The sequence below is a fragment of the Eptesicus fuscus genome, chromosome 15, assembly GCF_027574615.1.
Source record: "Eptesicus fuscus isolate TK198812 chromosome 15, DD_ASM_mEF_20220401, whole genome shotgun sequence".
Taxonomy (NCBI): Eukaryota; Metazoa; Chordata; class Mammalia; order Chiroptera; family Vespertilionidae; genus Eptesicus; species Eptesicus fuscus.
Window position 1 is genome coordinate 55,308,242 of NC_072487.1, and position 27,914 is coordinate 55,336,155.

Sequence of the window (27,914 nt, forward strand, 5' to 3'; positions counted from 1 at the left end):
TCGCCGTGGCGATCAGGAAGACGCCAGGCCCTGCGCACACGGAGCCGGCAGAGGAGCAGGGCCTGTGGCCACGGTGATCGGGAAGACACCAGGCCCTGCGCACATGGAGCCAGTGGAGGAGCATGGCATGGCGTCTTTCCGATGGTCGCCGAGGCGATCGGGAAGACTCCAGTGCCAGCAGAGCAGGGCATGGCAGCTTCCTGATCTCAGCAGCGGGGAAGCTGCCAGGCCCTGCAAAGCCGGGCATGGCGGCTTCCTTAGTGGGGCAGTGGCAGGGAAGTCCCCAGACATGGCAGACAGAGCCCAGACAGCAGGGCTTTGGGGCTTCCTTAGTGGGCAGTGGCGGTGGGAACACCCCCAGGCCCCGCAGACAGAGCCTGGACAACAGGGCATGGGGGCTTCCTTAGTGTTTCCATGTCTTGGAAGCCCCCAGGCCCGGCAGACAGAGCACACTGCAGGGCATTGGGGCTTCCTTCACATGGCACATGGTGGCAGCAGGCAGAGAGCGACAGCAGGGCATGGGGGCTTCATCTCCATGGCTGCAGGGAAACCTCCAGGCCCCGCAGAGAGCAGAAAACCATGGGGAGTGGGCCTAAGCCATCAGTAGGATATCCTCTGAGAGCTCCTGGATTGTAGAGGGTGCAGGTTGGGCTGAGGGACCCCCGTGCATGAATTTCGTGCACCGGGCCTCTAGTATATATATATATATATATATATATATATATATATATATATATATATATATATATATATATATGAGAGAGTGTGTGTGTGTGTATGTGTGTAATACTCTTGTAGGAACTCTTAGTTTGTTCTCTTTCTATGTATGTATGTATGTATGTATCTACCTACCTATGTATCTATCACAATGTCTCCATGGATAGTAGGATCTACTGATTACATTAGTGAATATATAACAGGAAACCAGAGCTCAGAGAAGTAAGGTAACTTGACCAAGTCATACAAGTGACAGAGCCAAATTCAAGTTCAGAGTCTGGTTCCAGGTTCTATGCCTATAACCCCTATGCATACTGTCTCAAGCACCTGGGAGGAGAGAAAAGTCTATTTCCTGCTTGACTAAATGTTTGTCCAGGTTTGTTGCTAGGGGAAAGTGTGGGCAGGGATAGAAACATTTTTGTGCATTTCTATGAGCTGAGCATCATGTTAGGTACTTTTCATATATAATTTCAAGGTATCTTTATTATTATATCAAGCTATTCAATATTATCGCAGTTTATTAATTAGCAAACTGAGGCCCAGAGTTGTTAAATAACTTGCCAAGGATATATAGCTAGTAAGGGACTAAGCCAGGGTTCAAAAGTAGGACTGAGTGTTCCCCACTACACACCATATGCTAAAAGTCTACAGATCAAATTCTAGATGACAGATCATGAAATACTAGCCTCATGTAACCAGAAATATTATTTGAGCTTGAAGTTTCTCAGAATCAAGGTTTTTGCAAAGGAGACAGACAGGGACATTTTACTTCCTGTCCCAGCCCGGTGAATGGGGATGTGACCTAGGCCTTGCTTCCTACCTTGACAGATATTGTCCTGAAGTGAGGTTTGCAGTTTCCACATCCATGCAGTTCATTGTGCTGGGAATGAGAGCAAGTTCTGGCTGGATCATGGTGGCTGAGGCTACAGCTCTTGCGACCAATTCCATGGCATCTTGCACATAGTACTCAAAGACAGACTGCGTTTTTTTCCCGTGAGCGATGAGCCCTAAGGGAAGACCTTCTGTCCTCAGTTCCTCGACGTTCTGTGAGTCCCCCAGCACCCAACGAAGCTCAGAGGGCATTACCCAAAACTGGGTGGTAATCTCGAAAATCCGCCGGATACTGTCCATGTGGCAGCCGAACATCACCATTGTGGGCGTGCTGTTCTTAACGCTCTCAAGCTGGACCTGCAGGAAGCTTAGGAGGTCCTCGGTGGAGGAGAGGTTGGCGGTGATGTTGATGATAGACCCAAGGTGGAACTTGGCGTTATCCTGGGTGAGGAGGAGGAAGTCGGTGATGTTCCAGTCTTCCTGGCACAGCAACAAGCTAAAATTGTACCAGTTGTTCATGGTCAGGATTGAGACAGTGACATCAGCATCAGAACTTAATGAATTTTCTAAACTCAGCTGTAGGTGAAGGGGATTCTGTATTTAAAGATATGAAAAAGAACAATTAGAAAGTACTGGCCAAGGATTATAACATAGGGTACTTTTGCTTTCTAGTGAGGTTTAATCCTTAAATTTTCCCCTGTAATATTTAAATGCACATCTGAGAAAAAATTCCCATAATTTGGAAAACTATGTTTCCTACCTAATGGAATTATTGATTCCTTTTAACTGATTTCCTTATAATTTTTGCTAAGATTATCAGATGGTTCTTAGTATAACTATTGGGGTGACACAACAATATATACATTTGGTCTTTAATTTTTATCAGGCCTGTCTACTTCCTTCCAGACTGTGCCCTTGATGCATCCCATTTCTAATTATCACTGTTATTAACCTGTTTGTTAAATTTTCCTCTCAGGTGAAATAGTTGAAAAAAATTACATTTGCTTTCCTTTAAAATTAATAGCAGGTACTTATATAAGGACTAGAGGCCAGGTGCACGACATTTGTGCACTGGGTGGGTAGGGGGAGTCCCTCAGCCCAGCCTGCTCCCTATTGCAGTCCGGGACCCCTCAGGGAATGTCCGCCTGCAGCAGAGGTGGGAGAGGCTCCCGACACCGCTGCTGCTTGCCAGCCCTGAGCCCAGCTTCTGGCTGAGCAACGCTCCCCTTGTGGGAGCATACTGACCACCAGGGGGCAGTTCCTGCATTGAGCGTCTTCCCCCTGGTGGTCAGTGCATGTCATAGCAACCGGTTCTTCTGGCGTTTGGTTGATTGGCATATTAGGGTTTTATTATATAGGATGGCATATTAGGGTTTTATTATATAGGATGGTGTGGGAAATGGATGCATCATAGTTTCTGAGACTTCTGGCTGCTGAGGAAGGCACTTCTAATATTCATGGTGCTATGGTCTGAATGTTTGTGTTCCCTCCAAGTTCATATGTTGAAATGCTAATGCCCAGGAAAGTGATTAGGTCATGAGAACAGAACCCACATGAATGAGATTAAGGCCCGAGAGGCTCGAGAGACCTTCCTTTCCCCTTCCTCCATGTGAGGATAATGATATGTTGGCTGCCTGTCACCCAAGAGATGGCCCTCACCCAACCATGCAGGCACTGTGATCTTGAACTTCCAGCCTCCAGAGCTGAGAAATGCATTTCGGTTATTTACAAGCTACCCGGTCTGCATTCTAGCAGCCTGATCAGAATAAGACATATGGCATAGTTAACAACACATACACTAAGATTAGGTTCAATGTTGAAGGCTTGCTTACATTTCTGTATCTACTGAGAATGGATTCTTGCTGTGAAATGTGTGTTTATGTAGCTTCCATCATAATTTCATCTACTTATGGAACTCACCAATTCCATGAAGGAAGAATATCTTATTTGAAAAGTCACAAATTACTAATCAAATAAGTGGAAATAGTCCTCTAATGAATAAACTTATTAAAGTGTTCTTCCCAAGAGCAGACATTTGACACATTTATCCTTTCATATTGACATCCTGAGGATGTTTAGCACAAATCCTTACACGTATTAGGTGCACAATCATATTGGCCGCATTGAACAAAGTATGTTCCCATTGGGAACTATTAGACTATTGAACTATTTCTGAGAAACTGTCCAACATTCAAGTCAATAATATCAGTAGAGAAAAGTTCAAGGGCTTGAAACTTTACCGAGAAAGTTTCAAGCCCTTGAACAAAAGGAAGTGTGGCCTTTCCTTACCCACCAAAAAAGTGTCATAAGAAATAGGATTCAATATGTATAGAATAAAAAGTGAGGATTCCAAAGGGATTTATGGGAGGCAAACTATGGCCAAAGGCAGTAAATGAGCACAATAGGTAGGATGGAATCTTAGAACTTATTTTGAGAATTTGACTGTCCTTCCAAATTAAGCTGTGGGCAAGACTTGTAATGATAAAAGCAGAGCATTTAGGGGATCAGCTATAGGCTGCATTCCATGGGGAGAGAGGAACTGAGCCCTCTAGGATCTTGATTAAGTGCTGTTAAACTGGAAGCCAGTGCTGGCAGTGATAGAAAGGGGGATGGGAAAAGTGTGTGGTTTTTTAAAAAATTAAAATCTAATGACAAGATTAGATATGAGAGGCAAAAAAGAGAAAGGTGTCAGAAACCAGGAGACAGTATCCAGAAGGTAGTTCCTGGTTTGCAGGCTGGGGAAGCCCTGGACGATCTTGAGATAAGAAGAATGAAAGCTTTGCTTCCTCACTCCTACTACTGATTCATATAAATTGCTCCAGAGAGTTTTTTCTGTCCTCCTCTTTCAGCTTTCTTTCTTTCCTTCTTCCTTTTTATTTCTTCCTTTGCCTTAACTCTAGAAGCAAAGAGCAAGGGAATGCAAGCTCCATATTTAGCTGGCAGAAACAAACTATTCCCAACTGTTTTCTTGGCTTCAGCTCCCTATTCTATTGCCAGTTTTCTTTCTAAAACATGAATATGACCATATCATTCTTCTGCACCACAACCTCTGAATCACCCAGAGGATGTACTTCAAAATCAATAGTATGGCTTAAGAGGCCATTCCTAGTCTTTAACCTCCAATACTCCAAATATGCACACCAAGACAAGTCACAGTGGACAGTGCATTTCTCTTGTGTCAGAGCGAGCATTTCCACGCCTACACAAATATGATATCCTGGTCTCGCTACCTGGAAATGCATTTGCTTGTATTCATCGTCATCCTTTAAAACTCAGCCTTTCCATGCAGATTTCCAGAAACTAGTTTATGTAGTGTTTATGACTGTTTCTGTTGCTACTGCTGCTAATCTTTTATCTTTTCTCTCACAATATTTTGGCCTTGTTGATTTCCGGCAGTGGTCAACTGGGTTTTTGTTTGATGGTTCCTCTGACTGCTGACCAACAGAATTAATCATCTCATTTCTGTGTCATGGGGTCATGTCCAACCCTTTCTTACAGAACTCTTCACACCATAGTGTAGCTATTTGGTTATGTGGTTATCTATCACACTAGATTGGAAGCTTCTTTAGGACAATACTTAGGAATATATCTCAACCACTTCTTCTAGCACAATTCTTATTCAACGTGAGAGTATTTGTCAAACAGGATTCTTTTTTTCTTGGCTTCAAGTCCTGGGCTATGATCATAATTTCTTCCCTGAAAGACTGAGTAGAAGACCATTCCTATCAGAACTAGATCTGGTATTTTGTCCCCAGTTGCAACAAAGGCCCATCATACACTTTCCATGAAGGGATTCACTAAACAGTATGTGAGGAGCAAGCTCTAATGGAGACAGGGAGGAAAATGTTCTCTTCTTGCCAGATGCAGGCTGGCCCAGAAGCCTGGGCCCCCTCATTGCTCCCATGTGCCAGCCACACAGGCATGCCATTCTAACGCATGTCAGGACACATCTTAAAGTGACTTGACCCATGGGCCTTTATTAAGTCTGCAAATATTAAGTCTACAAATGCCAAGGCTCTCCTTCACATGCTCTTACCAGTACAGAGGACTGGCCGAAAGCCCAGGGTTTCAAGTCCTACAACTTTGGGTTTGGGATCCAGGCTCCCTTTCTTAGTAACTACAACTTTGGTAAAATTATTCTTTCTGAGCCTCATTTTGGTCATCTGTTACAGGAGGCTGATCATTGTAGTCACCTCCTGAGGCCATTGTGAGGATAAAATAAGGCAACATGCATAAAGCACTAGGGACATCGGTAGCTATTATGAGCTTTTAATTTGTTTTATTATTAGACTAGAGGCCCAATGCATGAAGATTCGTGCAAGAATGCGCCTTCCTTCCTCTGGCTGCCGGCACTGCCTTCGCTCCGGCAGGAGCCGCCTTTCCGCCTTCCCACACTGCCCAGAGGCCCGGAGCGGCTGGGGTGGTGTAGAATGCCTGCATCCCGCCCTACCCCCGGCTGCGCAGTGCCTGTGTATGCAAATTAACCCACCATATTTGTTGGGTTAATTTGCATACTCACTCCTAATTGGCTGGTGAGTGTCGCGAAGGTATGGTCAATTTGCATCTTACTCTTTTATTAGTGTAGATTATAATTTCTGGGCAAGGTCCATGTATTATGTTTGCCTGATTCCTTAATGCAAACCATTCATTTCTTTATAGGCCTGGGCTTTTAAAGGAGTAAGATTTAATTTTCAGGAAAAAAACTGGGAAAGGGGGAAGACTGTTCTAGGAAAAGTTCAATAATTATGATTAGTAGGGGTAGGTGGATGCAAGTGTCTCACTATACAGGCATTCTCTAACTGAGACTTTAAAAAAAATAAAGAATGCATATAAAAATGATTATTCACCATATATAGCTAAACATATAATGATTTAAAAAACATACATATTTAACCGAAATAAGGCAACATATGCTTAAATTCTGGCTGCATCATTTAGGAGCTCTGTGGTCTTCTACAAGTCATTCAGTATTTTGGAGTAAAGTTCTTCATCTTCAAAACGAGATGAATTCACTTAGAGAATGAAATATGAGAAGGAGATAAACACACGGAAAGTGCCTGGCACAGTGAGGGTGGGTGGTGGCGGCTGCTACAATCTGCTGGAGTTAAGTTGTGGCGTTGGAAGTGCTTGCTAAAGTGACTGACCGTGGGACAGCTTTTCTCTTTGCTATTGTCCTTTTTCCTTTCTCTTGTCTCTTTTCAAACAATGGTCCCTGAAATAGGTGTCTTTTACAAATACCAATTACACAAACTCTTTACCAGGAAGACAGCCACTCTGTCTCAGGCTGGGGGAGACCATTCATTTGGCAGATATTATGTTTACAGCAGAGTACCACCTGCCCCCGCCCCCCCTCCCCCAAGCCTCTTTCCAGTTCCAGTGTCACTTTACAAGTCAAGGAATTTTTGGTGCCAACTGTGGGAGATCCCCCATCAATCTTTGTTGTCCCCGAGAGTACAGATTAAGCTATTTTCTGGATCAGTAAAAGTTTCATAAACAGGATTGGCTGCAGTGAAGAGCTTGCCAGAGAGCTTTGAGATATTCCCTTGGCAGAAGAAAAGAGGTAATGAAACCAGGTTTGCTGTAAGAGTGGAGAAAAGATGAAATTCTCTTAGCTCTTTCCTGGCAAGCAAACCTATTCAGTTTTGCCTTCTAGGCCAAAACTCAGAAAGCTCAAGTGAACATAATATTTCCACTCCTTTTAACAGAGACGAAATCCCATTCCTTTCATAAGTCTGCTGTTGCTAAAGTGTTTAAGGAGCCCAGAACCGACTTTCTATGCTGCTATAGCTACTGCTCAGCCAAAGAGGCCGCAGGAAGTTTTCTGTTTCTCATCTCACACCTCATTTGACTTATGTGATATAGAAGTCATTTTTTCTGAAAATTAAAGCTTATTCCTTTAGAAGCCCAGGCCTTTAAAGAAATTAACTACTTTTAGGGCTGCATTAAGGATACAGGCAAACATAATGCATGAACCTTGCCCAGAAATTATAATCTAATAATAATACAAATGAAAAGCTAATACTAGCTACTGATGTCCCTAGTGCTTTATGTATATTCCCTTATTTTATCCGAACAATGGCCTCAAGACGTGACTGCAGTGATCAGCCTCCTTTAACAGATGACCAAAATGAGGCTCAGAAAGAATAATTTTCCCAAGGTTGCAGTTACTAAGAAAGGGAGCCTGGATCCCAAACCCAAATTTGTAGGACTTGAAAGCCTGTGCTTTTGGCTAGTCCTCTGTACTGCTCCCTCCATTTGATATGAGCATGTGAATGAAAGCCTTGGCATTTGTAGACTTAATATTTATAGTACCAATTATTTGCAAGTAATCCTAAAGGCCCATAGATCAAGTCACTTTTAGGATGTGTCCCGGCATGGGTTAGAATGGCATGTCTTGTGTGGCTGGCATATGCGCACCAGTCAGGGGGCTCAGCCTGCTGCCCAGCATGCACCTGGCTTCCCAGCCTTTTTCTTCATTCACCCTCCCATTTGTAGCAAATTTTGTGAAATCAAAAGAGTTGAATTTCTTCATTAACAACAATTTAACAAAGAAATTCAGTTGTATAATTAATGACATTTGTTTTGTGTTTGGTAGAATAAGAAAATTTGGAAAAACTCAATTTTTCATTTAGATGCTACTGAATTTCATGGTTGAAACTATCATCCATAATGGTGTCCAACCAATATGTATGGGGGTGTCCACAAAGATCTCAGGACATATCCCTCAGGATTTTGAGTGATCCTATATAATAAAAGCCTAATATGCTAAGTGTCTGGTTGACTGGTCGGCCGTTCAACCAATCAAAGCATAATATACTAATGATATGCTAAGGCCGCTCAACCGCTCGCTAGGATGTGCACTGACCACCAGGGGGCAGACAGTTGACCGGTTGACCAATCACTATGATGTACACTGACCATCAGGGGGCAGATGCTCCAACCAGTAGGTTAGCTTGCTGCTGGGGTCTGGCCAATTGGGACTGAGTGAGACAGACTGGACACACCCTGGAGCCCTCCTGTGGTCCCTCCCCAGCTGGCCAACCTCGTCCCTCCCTGGCCCCGATCGTGCACCGGTGGGGTCCCTCGGCCTGGCCTGCATGCTCTCACAATCCGGGACCCCTCAGGGGATGTCGGAGAGCCAATTTCGGCCCGATCCTACAGGGCCAGGCCGAAGGACCCCACTGTTGCATGGAGTCATGCACCAGGTCTCTAGTACATTTATAAAACAATATATAAGAGAGTAGTAAAATAGAATGGATGCTTTAGAAGGTAGAACTCTGGTTGCATGGTACACTTGGCATAATATTGCCAATCATGCTAGGTGTGGTCTATTTCACTGCAGCAATATTGGGGAGGCTGGTTTGACCTCCTAGAATAGAGCAAACAGTGGTAGACTAACCCAGTCTTAGGAGGGAGTGTTGGCATGCCTAACACTATATTAAAAAAAAAAAGGCTGATTTACTCATCCAACAAAACATGTGTTGAAAGCCTATTACCAGCCAGGCCATGGATACTGAGATACATGTCTTCAGGCAGAAGAAACAGTAGGAGCACGCATGTGGTTCCCTTTGAACCAACTCAATCCTTCTTTCTCTGGGCCCTATTTCCAAAAGTTGTGGCAATCATTCAAGCTTCCTGCACTGTGCTTTTGATCATGGATCATTCATTTTTCCCATTCTAGTTCCATCTAATTATTATTATTATTTTAAAATTTATTTTATTGATTTCAGAGAGGAAGGGAGAGGGAGAAAGAGAGAGAGAAACATCAATGATGAGAGAGAATCATGGATCAGCTGTCTCCTGCATGCCCTCTACTCGAGATTGAGCTAACAACCTGGGCATGTGCCCTGACCGTGACCTTCTGGTTCATAGGTTGATGCTCAACTATTGAGCCATGCCAGCCGGGCCCATCTAATTGTTGGTACTCAACTAGTTTATCTGTATTCCACCCCACTTCTGCCTTTTGTTCTGGATGGTTATACTTTCTCTTGGCTGACTCTTGGTATCTTTGAAAGCCTTTGGTTGCCACTCATTCTCTGAGCACTGTTCTCCCAGCCCACTCACACAAGATATACCTACCCAGGTGCAACCTCTGGGGATGAAAACTATCACTGGTATACAGTACTTTGATCAAGGGGTGTGGCTACAGAAGATATGTAGTCATACTGTGCTTAGGAGAGAGTTGGGTCAGGCAAAATGCCCCAACACAGGAAAGGGTGAAGCAGAACAGATAGTTATTGGAAATGTGGGCGTCTGACATCAGGAAAAACTACCAGCAAGGAACAAGGTCCAAAACCTTGGTCTGGGGTTCAGAAAGTCACTGCAATTCCCATGGGAGGCACAAGAGGGAGCATGGTGGCTCTAGGTCAGTGGTTCTCCACCTTTCTAATGCCACGACCCTTTAATACAGTTCCTCATGTTGTGGTGACCCCCGACCATAAAATTATTTTCGTTGCTACTTCATAACTGTAATTTTGCTACTGTTATGAATTGTAATGGTAAATATCTCTGTTTTCCGATGGTCTTAGGCGGTTCTCAACCTGTGGGTCGCGACAACATGAGGAATTGTATTAAAGGGTCGTGGCATTAGAAAGGTTGAGAACCACTCCTCTAGGTAGACTCAGATCTTTGTTTGATTTTATGGTTCTGCCATTTACCAGTTGTGTGGGGCAGGCTCTGTGAAAATCATTTTGCCTCACGGAGCTTCATTTTCCTCTTCTCTACAATGAAAATGACAGTAGCTGCCTTGCAAGGTTTGTGAGGACTAAATAACAAAGTACATCTGCACAGAGTAAGTAGTAAGTGGTACCTTATAATGATGATGGCGATGATAGTAATAATGACAATAATATTAGGAACATTACACTAAGAGAACTGAAGTATAAAGGCTAGACTGGTACATTCAATTTATTTAACAGAATTGAATCCTTATTTTGAGTACCTATTTTGGGCCAGGCATTAGATACTAACTACTGAGGCCAAAGTACTGAATAAGACCAATGTGGTCCTTTCTTTCATGGGGTTTCAATCCAGAGGTACTATTATCAGCACCAGAACCCATATTGGGGGATAGTGTAGGTATAAGGCAGTAGACTATGACAAGAAATAGGGTCTGAAGTTTGAGCCAGACTAAAAGAATTAGTGGTTTTGTTTTTGAGTTTTAGATTATGAGGTAAATATCTTCACAACCTTCTTGACTACATTTTGGACAAGCACTGGATACTGGGGCAAGGCCAAGTCTTGCACTTGGCGGTCAAGTGACCATGGATGGCTGGGAAAGTAGGATAAGGCTGGAAGAAGGCAGAATCTGACAACCATGGAGGCTTCATCACATACATGACATGCAGTACTTGGTACATATTAGCTTATTATTATTATTATTATTATTATCATTATCATTATTGGTGTTAATAAAATGATCCCATTTCTGTGAGCTGGCATAATTGATCCTTCCCCGATGCCCAAAGCATTCTGATGCCAACACCAGGCACTGTGCCTGGCTGCAGGACTGTGTGCCAGGAACAGGGAGGCAGCTGGTTTCCGTGCTGAAGCAAGTGGAGCTGAGCTTCCGCTGACGCTGGAGCTCTCGAGCCTCTTTAGAAAGTGTATTGTCTCTCTCTCCTGCCATGGGGTCAGGTTCTCTGCTCTCCGTCCCTTTTCATTGTGTCAGTGTGCCTACTCTTATCAACTCCCTGCAGCTCCTGTTAATATACTTTAAGCTAGAGAAAGAGTATAACTCTCATATCAAAATCTTGTCTAAAATAAGAGTAAAACATATCAAGATCATCCTATAAGCAAAATGGGTCAGCTTCAGCAGTATTGAGGAGGCTGTGGATTGGACTGGAATTCAGGACTGCTCTGGGAAACTTGATATCCATTTCTTCAACTGTGACAAGAGAATAGTGAGTAGTCAACCACCCACTTCAGGGCAATGTTGGGACCACATGATGTTATACATGTGAAAGTGCTGTATGAAGTAGACAGCACTATAACAATGAAAGACACAATGCATCTGAATAACTGTTTCCTGGACAGGAGGGGGCGGCAGGGTCAGTAACCTAGATAAAGGTAAAGGAGGCATTTCTGGAGTAGAATATTAAAGTTAGATATAATTTTCAAATTCTAAGTCAGCTTTTTCATCTTCATATTAAGGAGGACAATATTATTTGTTACATTTTCAGAACTTTTGGAATAAAGATGTTGGCTTAAGAATGATTTTAGGTCCTATATCACCAATCCAGGTTTTGGTCAAAGTAAGTAACACTTGAATGAACCAACACATTTATACATATCAGCAAGCAGATGATTTTGCAGATAATGAAAACTTATTCAAATTACTGTTATAGACACTCTTGGTGACAAACTCTGGCATATCTTCTTTAAAGATATTTTTAAATTTTTGACAAGTGAGTTCACAACAGGGCCAGAAACTATTGAAATGTGCACCAGATAATTAAACTGTCTAGCATGCAAGTTAAATTTCCTATGGAAATTTGATTATGTCAATACAGCTTAAAACCATTATTAAGAGATGGCTTATGTCACATGCTAATTTGCTTTATTACACTGAGAATGAAAACTCAGCTAAATGCTGATGATTTCTTTTTTAAATACCCTTTAGAACTAACACCATAGTTGACACAAATTTTTTTCCTCAACTCCATAGGCCATTTTTAAAATTGATACAAGTATATACTTTATACATTTAAACCATGGTTCAACTAATTGTGATGTAATATGGCTTTTATATATACTAGTTTAGCACCTTAGATTAATTTCATAATTGTAAAGTCATTTTAATTGCATAATGGCTTATTATTTCATCTGGAAATGTAAAAAAAAAATATTGACTCCCATTCATTGCTTGATACCTGCCATGAACCAGTTTAACACTAGAAATAGTATTATGTGGTCACTTCGGCAGCACATATTCATTTTGGAAATAGTCTTAGCATGCCATTAAACAGTGTCTCAGTAAATTTCCATATTAGCACCTTATCTCAAAACTTGTGATCCACTAATTACGATTAAGCTTTGCTGCAATGACATTTTATTTCACTCGCATTACTAGGCACACATTAACATAATTAATCCTTTGTACCTTTCAAATCCTGGTTCAAAGCAAGAAAGCATTGGAAATGTTAATTTTAGTTTTAAAGTTTCTGGTCACAGAGGCAGTACTTTCTCATGAATTAGTGATCAAACTCAAAGGCTCTTTAAGCAGTTTGGGTGACCTCAGGCCCAGCACAATGAATTCTGCATGAACAGGCCTGTGTTCTTTCAGGATGGTCTATGTGAGCATTGTCCCTGATGAGGAAATCAAAAAAGACCTAGCTGGCTAGTTTTCAGAATTAATATTTGGATGGAATCTGGCCCTGTGGTGAACTCACTTGTCAAATCACTGCCCATACCCATTCAATAATCGAACAATAATCAATCAGACAGGGCAGAAATATTAAATTTGGAATGATTCACCAAAAGCCAATTAGTGCACTTAGGCTTTTAGCCTTTTGTTTGAACGGAACCTGAAAGCTCACCTAACCCACATTCCTGGACAGTTTATGGGATGCCATGAATTAGGCAGTGAGTAAAAGGCATTTCTCCTTCCATTAGAAAGGTTAATAATTTGCTTAATTGAGGTGGTCTGCCTTCATTATGGTCTTTAGTGAATATGGCTAAAATTTAATATTCAGGAATAGCTGCTTGTATTTAATTTTACCTCCTGAATTTTAAAGGAAAGATTCAGGCTTTGCCCAACTTATACCCTCTAACATCTCTCTCTGTAGTCCTTAAGCCACAAGTAATTGCCCTTTATAACAGAGGTAAGAAGAGTGCACTAATTTAAGAATTCATTACTTTTTCTTCTCCACTGTGACAAACACATGCAATCACATCACGTCTTGAGAGCATTGTAACATTAGTGACTAATACTTTAGCTAAAAAGAATCAAGTAAAATCAAATGAATTTTCTGAAATTATTTACTGTTCATATATATTCATTCTGATAGCATTATTTAGCCTCTATTGGCATTATTTTCTTTAAAACTCTTGCACATCACACCAAAAGCTTTTAGGGAGGAACTCCAAAGATCATCATTATGTTTTCTAAGTTAGTCCAGAGAGACAGCAGGGGCCTTGGGAAGTCTTTATTATTATTTTCAGGGGAAAAAAAGAGAGAATTGATAATCCAGCTCCTCAAAATATGAAATTCACAATGTTAGTAATATTCTTTTTCCTTTCTGCCTGTGTCCTGGATGATCCTGCAGAGTTCTGATATCCTATCTCTTGCCTCCCTTTCCAGATGATGCCAGATCCATCAGAGCAGCCTGTTACATCTCTATGTATTCCAGCCCTCACGCTTATCTCCTTTGACACAACAGTGGTGTCATCTTGTCCTGTTTATTCAAGTGTCTAGGTACATCTTAGTTTTCTTTTATCTTGGAAGCCATTCAGACACATTTGGAATTATACAAGGGCTCCGGCTCTCTGGTCTCCACATCCACAGGCAGGTCATTTTCTCTTCACCCCGCTTTTTACATCACCCACTCGCAGTCATCTTTCAAGGCTGTGCTCAGGCTCTCTCTCCAGGTGAACATTCCTGACTTGCCTCACCCTCAAGGTATATTACCTACCTCACTTTTAACGGCTGGTCCACCCCCCCGCCCCATACATCCCCCAATCATTTATTACGTGGCACAGTCATCATTAGCTTACTCACCTCTCTCCTTCCTGGACTATTTGGAAGCCAGAGATGGTATCTTTTAGAGTAAAATTCCAAGTTAACGGTGCCCAGCGAAGATTTGTGGGTTGAATGAATAAACGGTGATGTGTAGTTAGATTTAGACAGAGAAGCCTGACCTTTAGCTGAGCTGTGTGTCGATTTTTTATGAGTCATTTTTCTTCATATTTGACTAATACAGTTTCTCTCCAGAGGGCAGAGCAATATTAACTGCATTCCCATAAAATCTTATCCTGCTAAGAAGACACAAATCTTCTCCGGTGTCAATCAAAACAGTGGCATCTGAAGGTCCAGAGGACTGACAGAACTGCTCAAGTGCACACGCCTCCGAGGCACTGTTTACAGGTACAAGTGAGTCAGAATCCGCACAAACTTAGGGCGTGTTGTGTCAGTCAGTCATTTTCTTTACACTCAAGATGGTTGTGGGGAAACATTTATTGTGCTTTATAAATTATTCACAATCCAATTTGTTTAAATGCTCCACACTGATGCCTTTAAAAGATGAATCCACTATACAGAGGTATCAATGTTGAGGCAACCTTTCAGTTACTTATCTGGTACCTAAAGCGAGGTACCATTATAGAATTGGAGAAATAACTGAAATCACAGCAACCAACCTAGAATAGTATTCTAACAAAGTAAGTGGAAATAGCAGTAAGTAAACAAGACTATGTTAAGGGCTAACAGACTGTGAAGGGGCGGATAAAGGAAGATGGCAGAAGTTTTATCATGATTTTAAAAGTTAAAAAAAAAAGAACACATGTATTATTACTATGCATCTATTATTACTAAGAAAGTATCTTGAATTTTGCATTAAAGGAAAGCAAGCAGGCTTCTGTTTACTTGAATTCAGAGACACAGCTATAGATGGCATGGGCAGTGGTTCTCAACCTTCCTAATGCCGCGATCCTTTAATACAGTTCCTCATGTTGTGGTGACCCCCAACCATAAAATTATTTTCGTTGTTGCTTCATAACTGTAATTTTGCTACTGTTATGAATCGTAATGTAAATATCTGTGTTTTCTGATGATCTTAGGCTCTACAGCAGCGGTTCTCAACCTGTGGGTCGCGACCCACAGGTCGAGAACTGCTAGCAGGGTCGCCTAAGACCATCGGAAAACACAGATATTTACATTACGATTCATAACAGTAGCAAAATTACAATGAAATTGTAGGCAGGTATTGTTATTTTCATAATATGAAAATAATGTTATGGTTGGGGGTCACCACCACATGAGGAACTGTATTAAAGGGTCGCGGCATTAGGAAGATTGAGAACCACTGGCATGGAGGATGGGGAGAGGGAAATGCAGACAACTAACCTACAGTATAAACCTCTCCTTCCCCTGAATTAGTCTGGTTTGCCACAGTGTATATGGCGAAGAGTAAAGATGCTTAACTTTCTCAAGGAAATGCAGTGTAGATTGCTCTGAGCTGAAGCAAGGCAAGCCCAGAATGAGTTCCCAAAGTGTCTGGCAACTTCCAGTTGTAGAAATGTTGGGCAGTTTTTCATTCCTCTCTCTCACCTCCCTACTGACCTTGTTCTGGAATTGGCTTCAGCAGTTTCTCTCCCCTGGGATCTCCCATCGGCTTACAAATTTCCTTAATATCAACCACTTTCCTCCTCTAGCTATTATTCCATATTTCACTCCTTCTCTTCAGCACAAGTCTGAATATTTATCGATGTTTAAAGTTTCTACTTCCTTGGCCTTGGTGGGGTAGCTCAGTTGATTAGAGCATCGTCCCTATAGGTTGTGGGTTCCATCCCCAGTCAGAGCACATACAAGAAACAATCAATGAATGCACAAATAAGTGGAATGACAAATTGATGTCTCTCTCTTTAAAATCATCCAAAAAAGTCTCTATCTACTCATTTTCCATTATTAGGATTTCAAACCTACCATCAATTTTTATTAAAACAATCCATGACATATACTGCTGAAATCAAAGCTGATTTTCATGCTACCTGTAACTCAACCTCTAGATACCATTTGACACAGTTGTTTACTTTTGAAACACGTCATCCTCTATGCTTCTCAATCCCATATGTCATTTCCTTCCTACCTCACCAGTTGCTTCTTCTCAGAGTGTCATTTTATAAATTTGAGGTAGCCCAGGCCTCTGTCCTTGCCTCTCCTCTTCTAATCGACACTCCAATCTACTAAACTTAAATACCACGTGTGCCCTTTATTCTGCAACCTGGACCTCATATATTTGACTGCCTTCTTGATATCTCCCTTTGGATTCCTGTTAGGCATCTGAAAGTTGACAAGTCCAGAGACCACTGTGTTCTTTCCTCTTAGTCCCACTCCAATACCCATGTTAAATTCACTTCCCCGAAAGTCCTCCCCAAGTCACCATGATTGTACCATCATGCACATCAATTGCTCAAACCAAAAACTAAGACATCAGTTTTAATTCCTTTTTTCCTTCATATCACTCATCAATCCATCCTTAAGTCCCATTCACTCCGAAATATGTCGAGAATTCAATCGCTTTCATCATCATCACTGCATCTGGTGTGAGCCTCCATCTGTCACCTGAGCTAATGTGACAGCCCCTCACTAGTCTCCCTGCCTCCACCACTGCCTGCCTGGCAATCAGTTCTACATACAGCAGGCAGAGTGATATTTTTAAAAATCTAAATGCACATCATTCCTTTGCTTAAAACACTTTCATAGCTTCCCACTGCAATGAAAGCAAAATGTAAACTCTTTACCCTTTGTCCCTGATGATCTGGCCCTGCTCGCTTGCTCCACCTGTGTGGTCTCAAAGCCATTTTCTCTAACATTGTATATACCGAACCTTCTTTATGCAAAGTGGGAACACTCTTCCCCCAGATGACGGATTCTTTCTCACCATTCAGGGCTCAGCTCAAATTTCTGGGCTTTTTGTGAAACATTATCAGCCTCCCCACTGCACCACCCACCATGAACTTCATCATTTTCTCCACAGAACAATTTTACCTTCTTCAGAGCACTGATCAATACAAAAATCATCTTCCTTGTTGAATATTTTCTCACTACTGAAATGAAAGTTTCTAGAGGGCCCAGGCACTGGATCCTCACTATATCCTCAGAGCCTAGATGGATGTTTGATGGTGTTTGTTGGCTGACTGACTCATGGACTCAGGATGTCTGATTTTAAATCATATATTAAAATTTATCTTTCTACTGAAAGCTTCAAAAGCTAATTTTTTGACTGATAAGACATATTCGATAATTACTTTGGGGTGGTTGACCGATAGAAATCTGTCTTTCTTTGCTACCTCTGGCTCCATCCAAGCCTGTTGGGTGCTTCCTTTTCACTTCCACCTGTCTCTGTCTTGCTCTTGATCTACCAGGCTCTCTAAATGTTCTTCTCTGAACATTTACCTCCTTGTGGCTTTATTAGAGCTTTCTCTCCTGTTTAAACAAAAAGCTAAGGGCTTCCTTTAATAGGAGCACAATAATGGCAAGTGACTGTATTTACTGAGCACTAGGAACCATTATCATATTCAAACAGCTTGCTGCTTTGGCTACTGTCTTGAAACAATGAGACAGTTCAGCTATTATTAAAAAACTCATTGTGACACAGCTCTTTACTGCAAAATTGGATATCAGTGGATCAAATTATGTTTCCTAAAATATCCTCATATAGTATATCTTTTATAAAAATATGTTTTTGTTGATTTTTTTAGAGAGGCAGGGAGAGGGAAAGGGAGAAGAGGAGAAAGAGAGGGGGGGAGAGAGAGAGAGAGAGAGGTTGCCTTCCACATACACCCTGACCTGGGATGGAATCTGCTACATGGCTGTGTGCCCTGAATTGAACTGTCAACCTTTAGGACTCAGGGGTGGGGAACGTCCAGCCCGTGGGCCATATAAGGCCCTAGAAATCATTTGGTCTGGCCCTGCTAAGGCATTAGGGGTGAGTTAATTAATTGTTTGACCAAATATAGCAGGCTAACTTTTAAGTTGATAATTTTATATGGCACAAGAATGATGTTATAAATATCCAAATGGTCCTTGGCAGGAAAAAGGTTCCCATCTCTGCAAGTTAGGTGCATGGGAGGACACTCAACCAACTGAGTCTAACTGGCCAGGGCACATATCTTATCTAATAAAAGGGTAATATGCAAATTAACTGTCACTCATCACAAAGATGGCAGCACCCATAGCCACAAGATGGCGGCGCCCAGTACTCTCAGCCCCACTGGAGTCCCTCAGTCCCGGTGGGGCAGCCGCTAAGAGCGGGCAGCATGAGTGGCCTGGCAGAATGCTTGCTTTGTTGCCACGGCGACGAGGCAAGTGTTCCACCCCAGCCACAGAGGGCCTCTGGGGAGTGAGCACAGAGCAGCGGAGGGAGGTAGGGAGGGCGGGGGGGGGGAGGGGTTGGGAATGCTTGCGTCGTCTCCCCCTCCCCGGCGACAAGGCAAGTGTTCTGCGCCCAGCCACATATGGGCCTCTGGGCCACGGAGAGCCTCTGGGCAGCGGGCGCAGAGCGGCCAGGCCCTGCAGAGAGCTACTGGCACACGGATTCATGCCCAGGGCTACTAGTAATATCTTGATAGAATAGGGCTAGTTAGTTCATTCAATACCTCAACAAATGTTATAGAGAGGCCAATTTAATCTTTTGGTGTTTGAGGTCATATTCACTTCCAGAGTAACTAACTCATGTTTCTAGATACTATATTTCACTCAGAAAATATTTGTTGAATCGCTATTATGCGCTAGGCACTGTAACATATACTGGGAATGTGATGGGAGTGAATAAAACAGACATGTCATCTGTCTTCACAGAGCTTAGAATCTTAAGGTGAGGAATATGTTAATACAAGAAAAAATAATAATAGGTAATGATTGTCGGATGAATGCTTACTGTGTGCAAAGCAGTGTCCTAAGTGTTTTACAGCCATTGACCCATTCAGTCCTTACAACAACCCTCTGTGATGTAGGAACTACTAACATCCCCATATTACTGAGGAAGGTCAGAAGAAGCCAAGATGGGATTCAAAATCAGGCTCACGAGACACACTTTCAATCATTATGTTTTACTACCTCATGAGATTTATTTTTTAAAAAAGGGAAGTATCATTTAAAGTAAATTCATGATATAGTGATAAGTTCTATGAACCTAAGGTAAAGAGTATACAGAGAGTGCATTCCAGAGTAACCTGGAGTGGGGAATCAGGGAAGAGTTTCTCAGGGAAGAGGCATTAGAACGGAAATGGGAAGAATTTAACTGAATTATATTTCATTCCCTCTAATCCTGTTCTGCCCCCGCCCCCCCCTAATTCTAGTACCTTCTTTTCAGAGGAACACAGAGGCTCCTCATTGACAATTTGGTAGTCCTTCTCCTGATCTTCCCACTTCCTACAATATAATTGATGTTGTTTAAGATAATGCTGAGTCAGAACAAATAAATACGGGTCAGATGCATAAAAAAATCTCCCGGGCTGGCCACGGTTTGTCTCAGGGTAAATGTGAATTCAGGATGAATATGACACCTTCAATGATAACTCTAAGAAGTGAACAGTATTAACTCCCATTTTGTGACACATTCTAGCCACCTGTAGATAAAGCTCTAGTGTGGAGAGGAAGTATTTAAAGATATCAGAGTATGCAGTCAGGGCACTAGGAAACTGACATTATGACATTTGATTTATGACACATTATTAGAAAAACAGTCCTCCCTGCCCATGGGGCCAAGCACCAAAGCATTAGAATGTGCTGCTAGAGGAGGTCACCATAGGTTCTTTGAAGTAACAGTTCATTTAATTCCCAGAGAGAGACCAGGGAGCTTCAGTTTGTTCCTCGGTCACAGATTTCATTCTTTACCCAAATCCTTATCTAAAAATACAGAACAGTGCACACAAGGGACACCAAAAGAAAGAAGCAGAATGAATGTATTGCCAAATGACCAAGTCCAAGAGGATCAATCTCCTTATTTATTTAGAACTTGCAAATGAAACTCACAGATTTCAGAAAAGAAATCGCAGACTTGTAATAAGGTGGGAGACTAAATCAGCAAATGAGAAGCAAGTAACATCCCAACAGCAATTATTCAACAGCCACTGAAATTTGCAAAAGATGCCAGCATTTCCCAGGAGAGTAAACAATCATGATGTTGAAATGTCAGCTGTGGAGATAGTGCGTTAAAAATGCAGTGCAAAATTTCCCAGCAGCCTATTTTGTCTTATGGAGTGTAGCATTATGCACTACAGTCCACAAGTAGCCCAGGGCTGAAGCTACATCAGCAGAAATGCCTTTACTTCTTTATCCATGGTAACCATCAATCAACTGAACTGGGGGCACACTGGCTAGCTTAATTATTACCACCAATAACTGTTTATGTGTAAAATGATAAAATGCAAACCCAAATCCGTTGGCTGTTCTACTTTACAGCTGGTTTATTGTCTGGTCCTGCCTATCTTTGGCACAGTCAAGAGAGACCTCCCTTTTGGTTATCCTGGTGATACCTTCTCTATTATGCTTTTTAAAATATCCCAGATTGGCAAGCCCCAGAAATAAGAAATAGATATAGATGGGAGTCATCTAATTAAGAAGTAGCCCATCTGGTATTGCTCAGTGGTTGAGCGGCGACCTATGAATCTGAAGGTCACAGGTTTGATTCTGGGTCAGGGCACATGCCCGGGTTTCAGGCTCAATCCCCAGGAGGGGGTGTGCAGGAGGCAGCCAATCATTCTCTCTCTTCATGGATGGTTCTATCTTTCCCTTTCCCTTCCTCTCTGAAATCAATAAAAGTATTTTTAAAAAGGAAGTAAACTATTACTAATATACTTATGTCTTTAGTTTAAGGAAACATTTCTAACACTACATAATATGCATACAGTTTTAAGGTAATATCAAGGCAATTGTTTTCATCCTTACCTGTAGCAGACCAATCATCCTAATGATTTGAAATTAGTAGATAGTGAACTTTTACTTCCCCCTTGGAATGGGAGCCTGTGGGCAAGGGTGATGTCCTACCCTTCTTCATGTTTAATGGTTCTGATGAGGCGGACAGCGGAAAGGTGAAAAAAGTCAGAAGTTGCTCGCACTTCTCCTTCAATAGTTCTTTGGCAAGGCTTTCCCCTAAATGGTAACCTGTTGCATCTTGCTGATTATCAGGAGAGGAAAAGAGGGAGTTCCTTAATGCAAAAAGTGGGAGGGGCAGTCCTTGGAGGTGCTGACTATGTGACAGACCTGAAGAGAATGGGAACAGCCTACCATTTGGATGAAGAGTCTAAAATGAGTTAGCTGATCAGAATAAAATATTATTCATCATAAAGGGTCCATGTCAGGGACTGAGTGCTAATAGTAGTCAATAGATCACTAAGTTGACTAATGCATTCCCATTTTAGGACTTGAATAGCTAATTGAATTTTATAATTTCTCAGGGATTTAATATTATTTATTATGTAGAATGGGTTGTCCAGTGATAGACTAGCATCAGGTGCCTTTTAAATATATTTTCCAACAAGAGAATGTCATTTTTGTGATGACTTTCTACACAGAGACAATTAAAGCATATTTTGCTCCACTGGCACTAGGGAACTATGTGACAGTATTGCTTAACTATAGTGGGAATAGAATGCTCTGCATGAAAGGAGAGATGGGGTACTGTGGCTTACCTCCCACCCCCACAATGAGCCCAAGATCATAGATAGAGATTAATGTGACCGAGAAATTATCTATATGATACCTACCATGATAAGGTCCTATTTATCCTACCTAATAATAGACAAATATGCAAATTGACCGCACCTTCGCTATGCCTAAGCCACGCCCACCAGCCAAAGCCACGCCCACCAGCCAATCAGGGCAAGTATGCAAATTACCCCAACCAAGATGGCGGTTAATTTGCATACGCTGAGGGAGGGAGGAGTGAAGACTGAAGACAACTTAGAAGGAAGAGGGAGGAAAAACAGAAAGCAAGGTGGCTGCCAGAAGGAAAGCCCGGGCGGGGCGGGGCGGGGCGGGGCGGAGCGGGGCGGGCGGCAGCAGCGCTAGGGTGCAGGCGCTGTGGCTGCAATGGTGGCCGCAGTGGCCACTTGCACAGATTCTTCCTGCAAATGGGCTACTAGTATAATGATAATTAATAACGAATGAGTCATTTTGGTTTAGAGATCCAAATTAAATTTATTACCTGTTTAAGACATAAGTCTTCAGAAACAATGGTATTATTTCTTATGTGCATGTTTATGGATAGCCTTACATTTTTATACCAGATGAGTGAGCCTCCAGCTCCAAAATTTTAAGGTCTACACTAATGTCTCCCAGATGTTTATTAAGTCTTTCAAGAAACTTTGTGGACTCTCACATAAAATTCTGCAGTAAATTCCCAACATGAATATAGGACATATTTTCTGAATCTCACATAATAGTAGAAAGCTCAATATTAAATTTTTAACTATTATAAATGTTTTAAAAAATCATCTGAGAAGGATTCAAAATGTTCAAAACACATAGGCAATTTCAAAATGCTCCCATAATCCTTGGCAATGTACTCACTCTTTTAAGAACATGCTCACATTTTCCCATATTCTGGGCTGCAATTAGAATTTTTTTTTCCCCTTTTGAAATTGATATTTCCTAGATGGGTTGCTTAAGGTTTCTAGAGGCTACACAAGAGTAAGAGGAGCTAATGGCAAATATGTGAATATGTATGCAAGATCAATACCACAAATTCTAACAATCTTTTCCAGAAGGAAACAAGATTCATTATTTATCCATCTCAACAGCTTCAGATGATGATAAATTTTCTCATGCCAAAGGGTAATCTAAAGGCAGTTTAAAGAATATATCATTTAATGAAACAGAGCACAACTCTCTGCTTAGGGGATCTTTGGTAGACTACCCCTGGTTTTGTTGATGCAGCAGAGCCTGGTGATTAAAGGCTTCGGAGTTGGTGCCGTTGGTGCCACGGCCGCTCACACACACTCACTACCTAAGTTTTCAGAAGAAGAATCTCTGAGTCTGCAGTGGTTTAGATGACAGAGGACTGGATTTAAAATCAGAAAATTTCATTTTAATACTTGCTCAGTAAAATAGTCTACCCGAGGCTCATTTTCTTTATAACTTCATTTGTAACTTGGGGGAGTAATACCTTCCTCCCAGACGTGTTATAGAATGTTATGTGTATGTGAGGTTGTATGAACTAAAATTACTTTGTAAATGGTAAAATCCTCATCAGATGAGACTTATTGTTGTTATTATACAGATACAAAAAAAAGGCTCATGCTTTCTACCCAAGACCTAAAGGAAATGAGACGCTCTAGTGTATCTTCATACTGTACTTATTCCTCTTTTAGTTATGAAAGAATCTGTTAGAAAATGTAGGAATGGTATTTTTATGATCTACCTTATCCATAATATGAGAATGTTAAGGGTCTTTAAAAAGTGTTGTTCAAATATCCCAAACTTAGACTTATTCTATATACAATGTGTCTCTTTTACCATTAAAGAATAATAATTATTGTTTAATGGTAAAAGAGACACTTTTTCATGGAAATCCTTTGTTTTAAAGAACTCTTGAGTGAACTCCAGTAATTTGGGAGGCCGGAAGAAGGGACCATAAAGAGATTAAAGTTTATGTATTGGCCACATCAGTCCAGTCTTAAAAACAAAACAAAAACTCGTTTAGTATGTACAGGTAAGTGATCAATGGGAGTTTGGGCAGAGTTGGGGTGGGTGAGTGGAAACTAAGTTAAGATAATTAATGATCTAGGTCTCAACTATCAAAAAATGTTGAATGACGAATAATAGTGATTGTGTATTCCAACCAAATTCTCTATGTCAGAAAATTCTTATTGTTTTTTACTTCTCAAGCATAAATACAAATTAAGACAAAAATTATTTTTTGTTGCATGAAGAATACCAAAATATGTGCAAATATTAGTAATCCTTTGCAGAACTCAGTGGGTATATTAAGGTTTGGCAATGATTGATGCCCCAAACCTATTCTTAAGGGCAATAATATATTATCTAAATAGAGATCTCTAGTCTAGAGATCTGCAGCGGGCTGATATTTTCCAATTTCAATGCTGTTTCATAGATCCATCTTGTAACTCAGAGATTTCTATTTATGGCAAAGTTGCATAATCAGTTTATCCAAGTTGCTTTTCAAATGGAGAGGCTACTGAGGAGAGTCAACCTCTGGTGATGAGGTACCCCAGGGAGGAATTTTGCCAAACAATTACAGTGACATTATGTGGCATAAAGTCAATTGGCAACCAGGCATTGCTCCAGAAAATCTGAAAGACAAAGTAGATGGCCAAAGCAAATAATTTACATTAATACATTTTTTCTAAATTTCGTAGTCAGATTCAACTATCTGTTTAGTACAGATGAACTGGAAAATTGCCCAGTCTCCACAGCTCTCAGCAGTGAGGCACACATGCCTAACATACTAAATTAAATGCTGTGAAATAATAATTTCATTGATAATAAAACAAAATCAAACAATGTTGAGCAAAGAGACATTAATTTCTCAGAAATGCATCTCAGAAGAAACTATAGCACCAATGCCATTCACTGTAGGAGGCAGAGCTGTGTAGAGGCTTTGGAGCTTCAAAGACTGAACTTGATTCCTGGCTGTGCCTCTTACCAGCTGAATGGCCTTAAGCAAGTAAAGTCCTTAAGTGACCTTGAACAAGTAATCCCTAATCTTGTCAAAATAATATGAGGATAAAAATATTAGCTATGAGAGAAGATTTAGTAAGAATCATATGGGATAATGCATGATGCCTTGCACACAGTAATGGTGCAATGAATGCTAGCAATCATGACTATTCCTTCATACTATGAGTACCAGATATGGCTGTTGTCTCTCAGTTCCAAACCCACCTTTCTCTTTTGTTTTGGAATGTTAGAGCTAGTAGTCTACAAACCACATTTATGCTTTGCTGGGGGATAGGCTCCTGTAGGCTCTTCCAGTGGAGGCTATTAAGGAGAGACTGCAAGGTTGAAGAAAGAGGGGGATCCTGGTAGGCTCTGCCAGTAGAGGCCACGAGGGGGAGGCGGCTTCCTCCTGTCTGCTTTCTGCTTGTTTCCTATGGGTTTTTTGAGGCCCCTTTAAGCATAACCCCAGCAACGCTTCTTCATCTCTTCATTCCTTTCCTGGAAAGCCGCTAAATCCTCTTCAACATTTCTAGCACTTGCGAATCACTTTACCCTACTAGTTAGAGGTCTGGATCCAAGTCCCTTAGGCCCCTCCTTGGAGCTCAGAGACACCACGGCCAGCACTCCCTTTTCTCAGATATCTGAGTTTCAGCTCCACAGAGCTTTTCCTCTAAGCTTATCAGCGTTAATATTCCAGCCTCTTCCTATTGATCCTCAGCTCCAGGGATGGTCACTGCTTCCAGAATTTGCTATCTTCACACCATAGAGTCCTCATATCGTTCTTCCAGTCATCTAACAACTTTGTACCTAGTTAATTATATATTATACTAGAGGTCCAGTGCATGAAATTCGTGCATGGGGGGGGGTGTTCCTCAGCCCAGCCTGCACCCTCTCCAATCTGGGTACCCTCGAGGGATGTCTGACTGCCCGTTTAGAAAGAATCTAAATGGGCAGTCGGACATCCCTCTCATAATCCAGAACTGCTGGCTCCCAATTGCTCGACTGCCTGCCTGCCTGCCTGATTTCCCCTAACCGCTTCTGCCTGCCAGCCTGATCACCCCTTAACCACTCTCCTGCCAGCCTGATTGATGCCTAACTGCTCCCCTGCCAACCTGATTGCCCCTAACTGCCCTCCCCTGCAGGCCTTGTCACCCTAACTGCCCTCCCCTGCAGGCCTGGTCACCCCTAACTGCCCTCCCCTTCAGGCCTGGTCCCCCCCAACTTCCCTCCCATGCAGGCCTAGTTGCCCCTAACTGCCCTTCCCTACAGGCCCGGTCTCCCCCAACTTCCCTCCTTCCTCTGCCAGCCTGGTCACCCTTAACTGCCCTCCCCTGCAGGCTTGATCACCCCCAACTGCCCTCTCTTGCAGGCCTGGTCCCTCCCAACTGCCCTCCCCTGGTGGCCTGATCGCCCACCACTGCCCTCCCTTACAAGCCTGGTCCCTCCCAACTGCCCTCCCCTGCTGGCCATCTTGTGGCGGCCATCTTGTGTCCACATGGGAGCAGTCATCTTGTGTGTTGGAGTGATGGTCAATTTGCATATTACTCTTTTATTAGATAGGATAGAGGCCTGGTACACGGATGGGGGCCAGCTGGTTTGCCCTGAAGGGTGTCCTGGATCAGGGTGGGTGTTCCCTTGGGGTGTGGGGCAGCCTGGGCAAGTGGCCTGTGGTGGTTTGCAGGCTGACCACACCCCCCAGTGACCCAAGTGGAGGCCCTGGTATCTGGGACTTATTTATCTTCTATAATTGAAACTTTGTAGCCTTGAGCGGAGGCCTGGGCCAGCCAGGATGTACAGAAAGCTTGGCTTCCTCCATTGCTGGGGAAACCCAAGCCTCCTGTTTGCTTCATGGCTACAGCCATTTTTGTTGGGATTTATTTATCTTCTATAATTGAAATTTTGTAGCCTTGAGTGGAGTTCAGGGCCGGCCAGGGTGTGCAGGAAGCTTGGCTTCCTCCATTGCCAGGGAAACCCAAGCCTCCTGTTCGCTCCATGGCCGCAGCCATCTTGGTTGGGTTAATTTGCATACTCACTCCTGATTGGCTGATGGGGTGTGGCTTGTGGGTGTAGCAGAGGTACAGTCAATTTGCATATTACTCTTTTATTAGATAGGATTAACTTTTCTCTCAATAACTGGTGTGGTTTCTATTTCCTCTGTGGCACTTACTGATACATTCAACATCTGACTGTTTACTGAGTCATTAGGACAGCTTAGAAAGATCTTGGTTTTGAGCTAAACTTCCCACCTCATGGCTATCACCCATGGGGGCCTTTTAGAACCACACAAAACAACTTCCTTCCTGGACTTCACTAGTTTATCCAGTACCAACATGTTTCAAACCAGTTATTGCACCAAAGTCATAGAAGTAGATAGAACAAGAAATGAGGTAGGTAAGGCAGGAAATAGGAAATAGCATAAAGGCATGGGCAAAAGTGAAATGATTGATTGCCTGTTCAAACTGAAATTACAGTGATGGATCACCATTCAAGGACTTATCCATAAAATCCCAATAGAACTCAGGAACTGTTCTGATGCAGCATCCTACAATTTCCCACTTGAAGTATCAAATGAGACAAGAAAGTATGAAAGCCTACAACTCTGAAAACTTTTATTCACAATCAACTTATTGCTGGAATGGAAGGATGTTCCATAAACTACAAGCTGCTAGAATCAGAAGGAAAAAAAAAAATGAAGTTGATAATTGTGTCTGGAACTAATAGTAGTTAATATTTCTTCGTTTCTTTTTTTTTTACCCTCACCTGAGGATATGTTTTTATTGATTTTAGAGAGAAAGGAAGGGGGAGAAAGATAGAGATAGAGATAGAGATTGAGATAGGGAGGGAGGGAGGGAGGGAGAGAGAGAGAGAGAGAGAGAGAGAGAGAGAGAGAGAGAGAGAGAGAGAGAAACATCAATGTGAGAAAGAAATAGCAATCAGTTGCCTCCCGTATACACCCTGACCAGGGATTGAAGCCACAACGTTTTGGTGTATGGGATGATGCTCAACTAGCTGAGCCACCCAGCCA

General features: G+C 42.1%; 1 protein-coding gene across 1 annotated transcript in view; it reads right to left on the reverse strand.

The window, feature by feature from the left end:
* The window catches only part of GRIN3A (glutamate ionotropic receptor NMDA type subunit 3A), a 151,566-nt gene that overhangs the window by 94,379 nt on the left and 29,273 nt on the right, over nucleotides 1-27,914 (reverse strand). Inside the window, exon 2 of the mRNA XM_008141843.3 lies at nucleotides 1,538-2,142. Coding sequence (XP_008140065.2) covers nucleotides 1,538-2,142 — 605 coding nt within the window. The remainder of the gene's footprint in view (nucleotides 1-1,537; nucleotides 2,143-27,914) is intronic.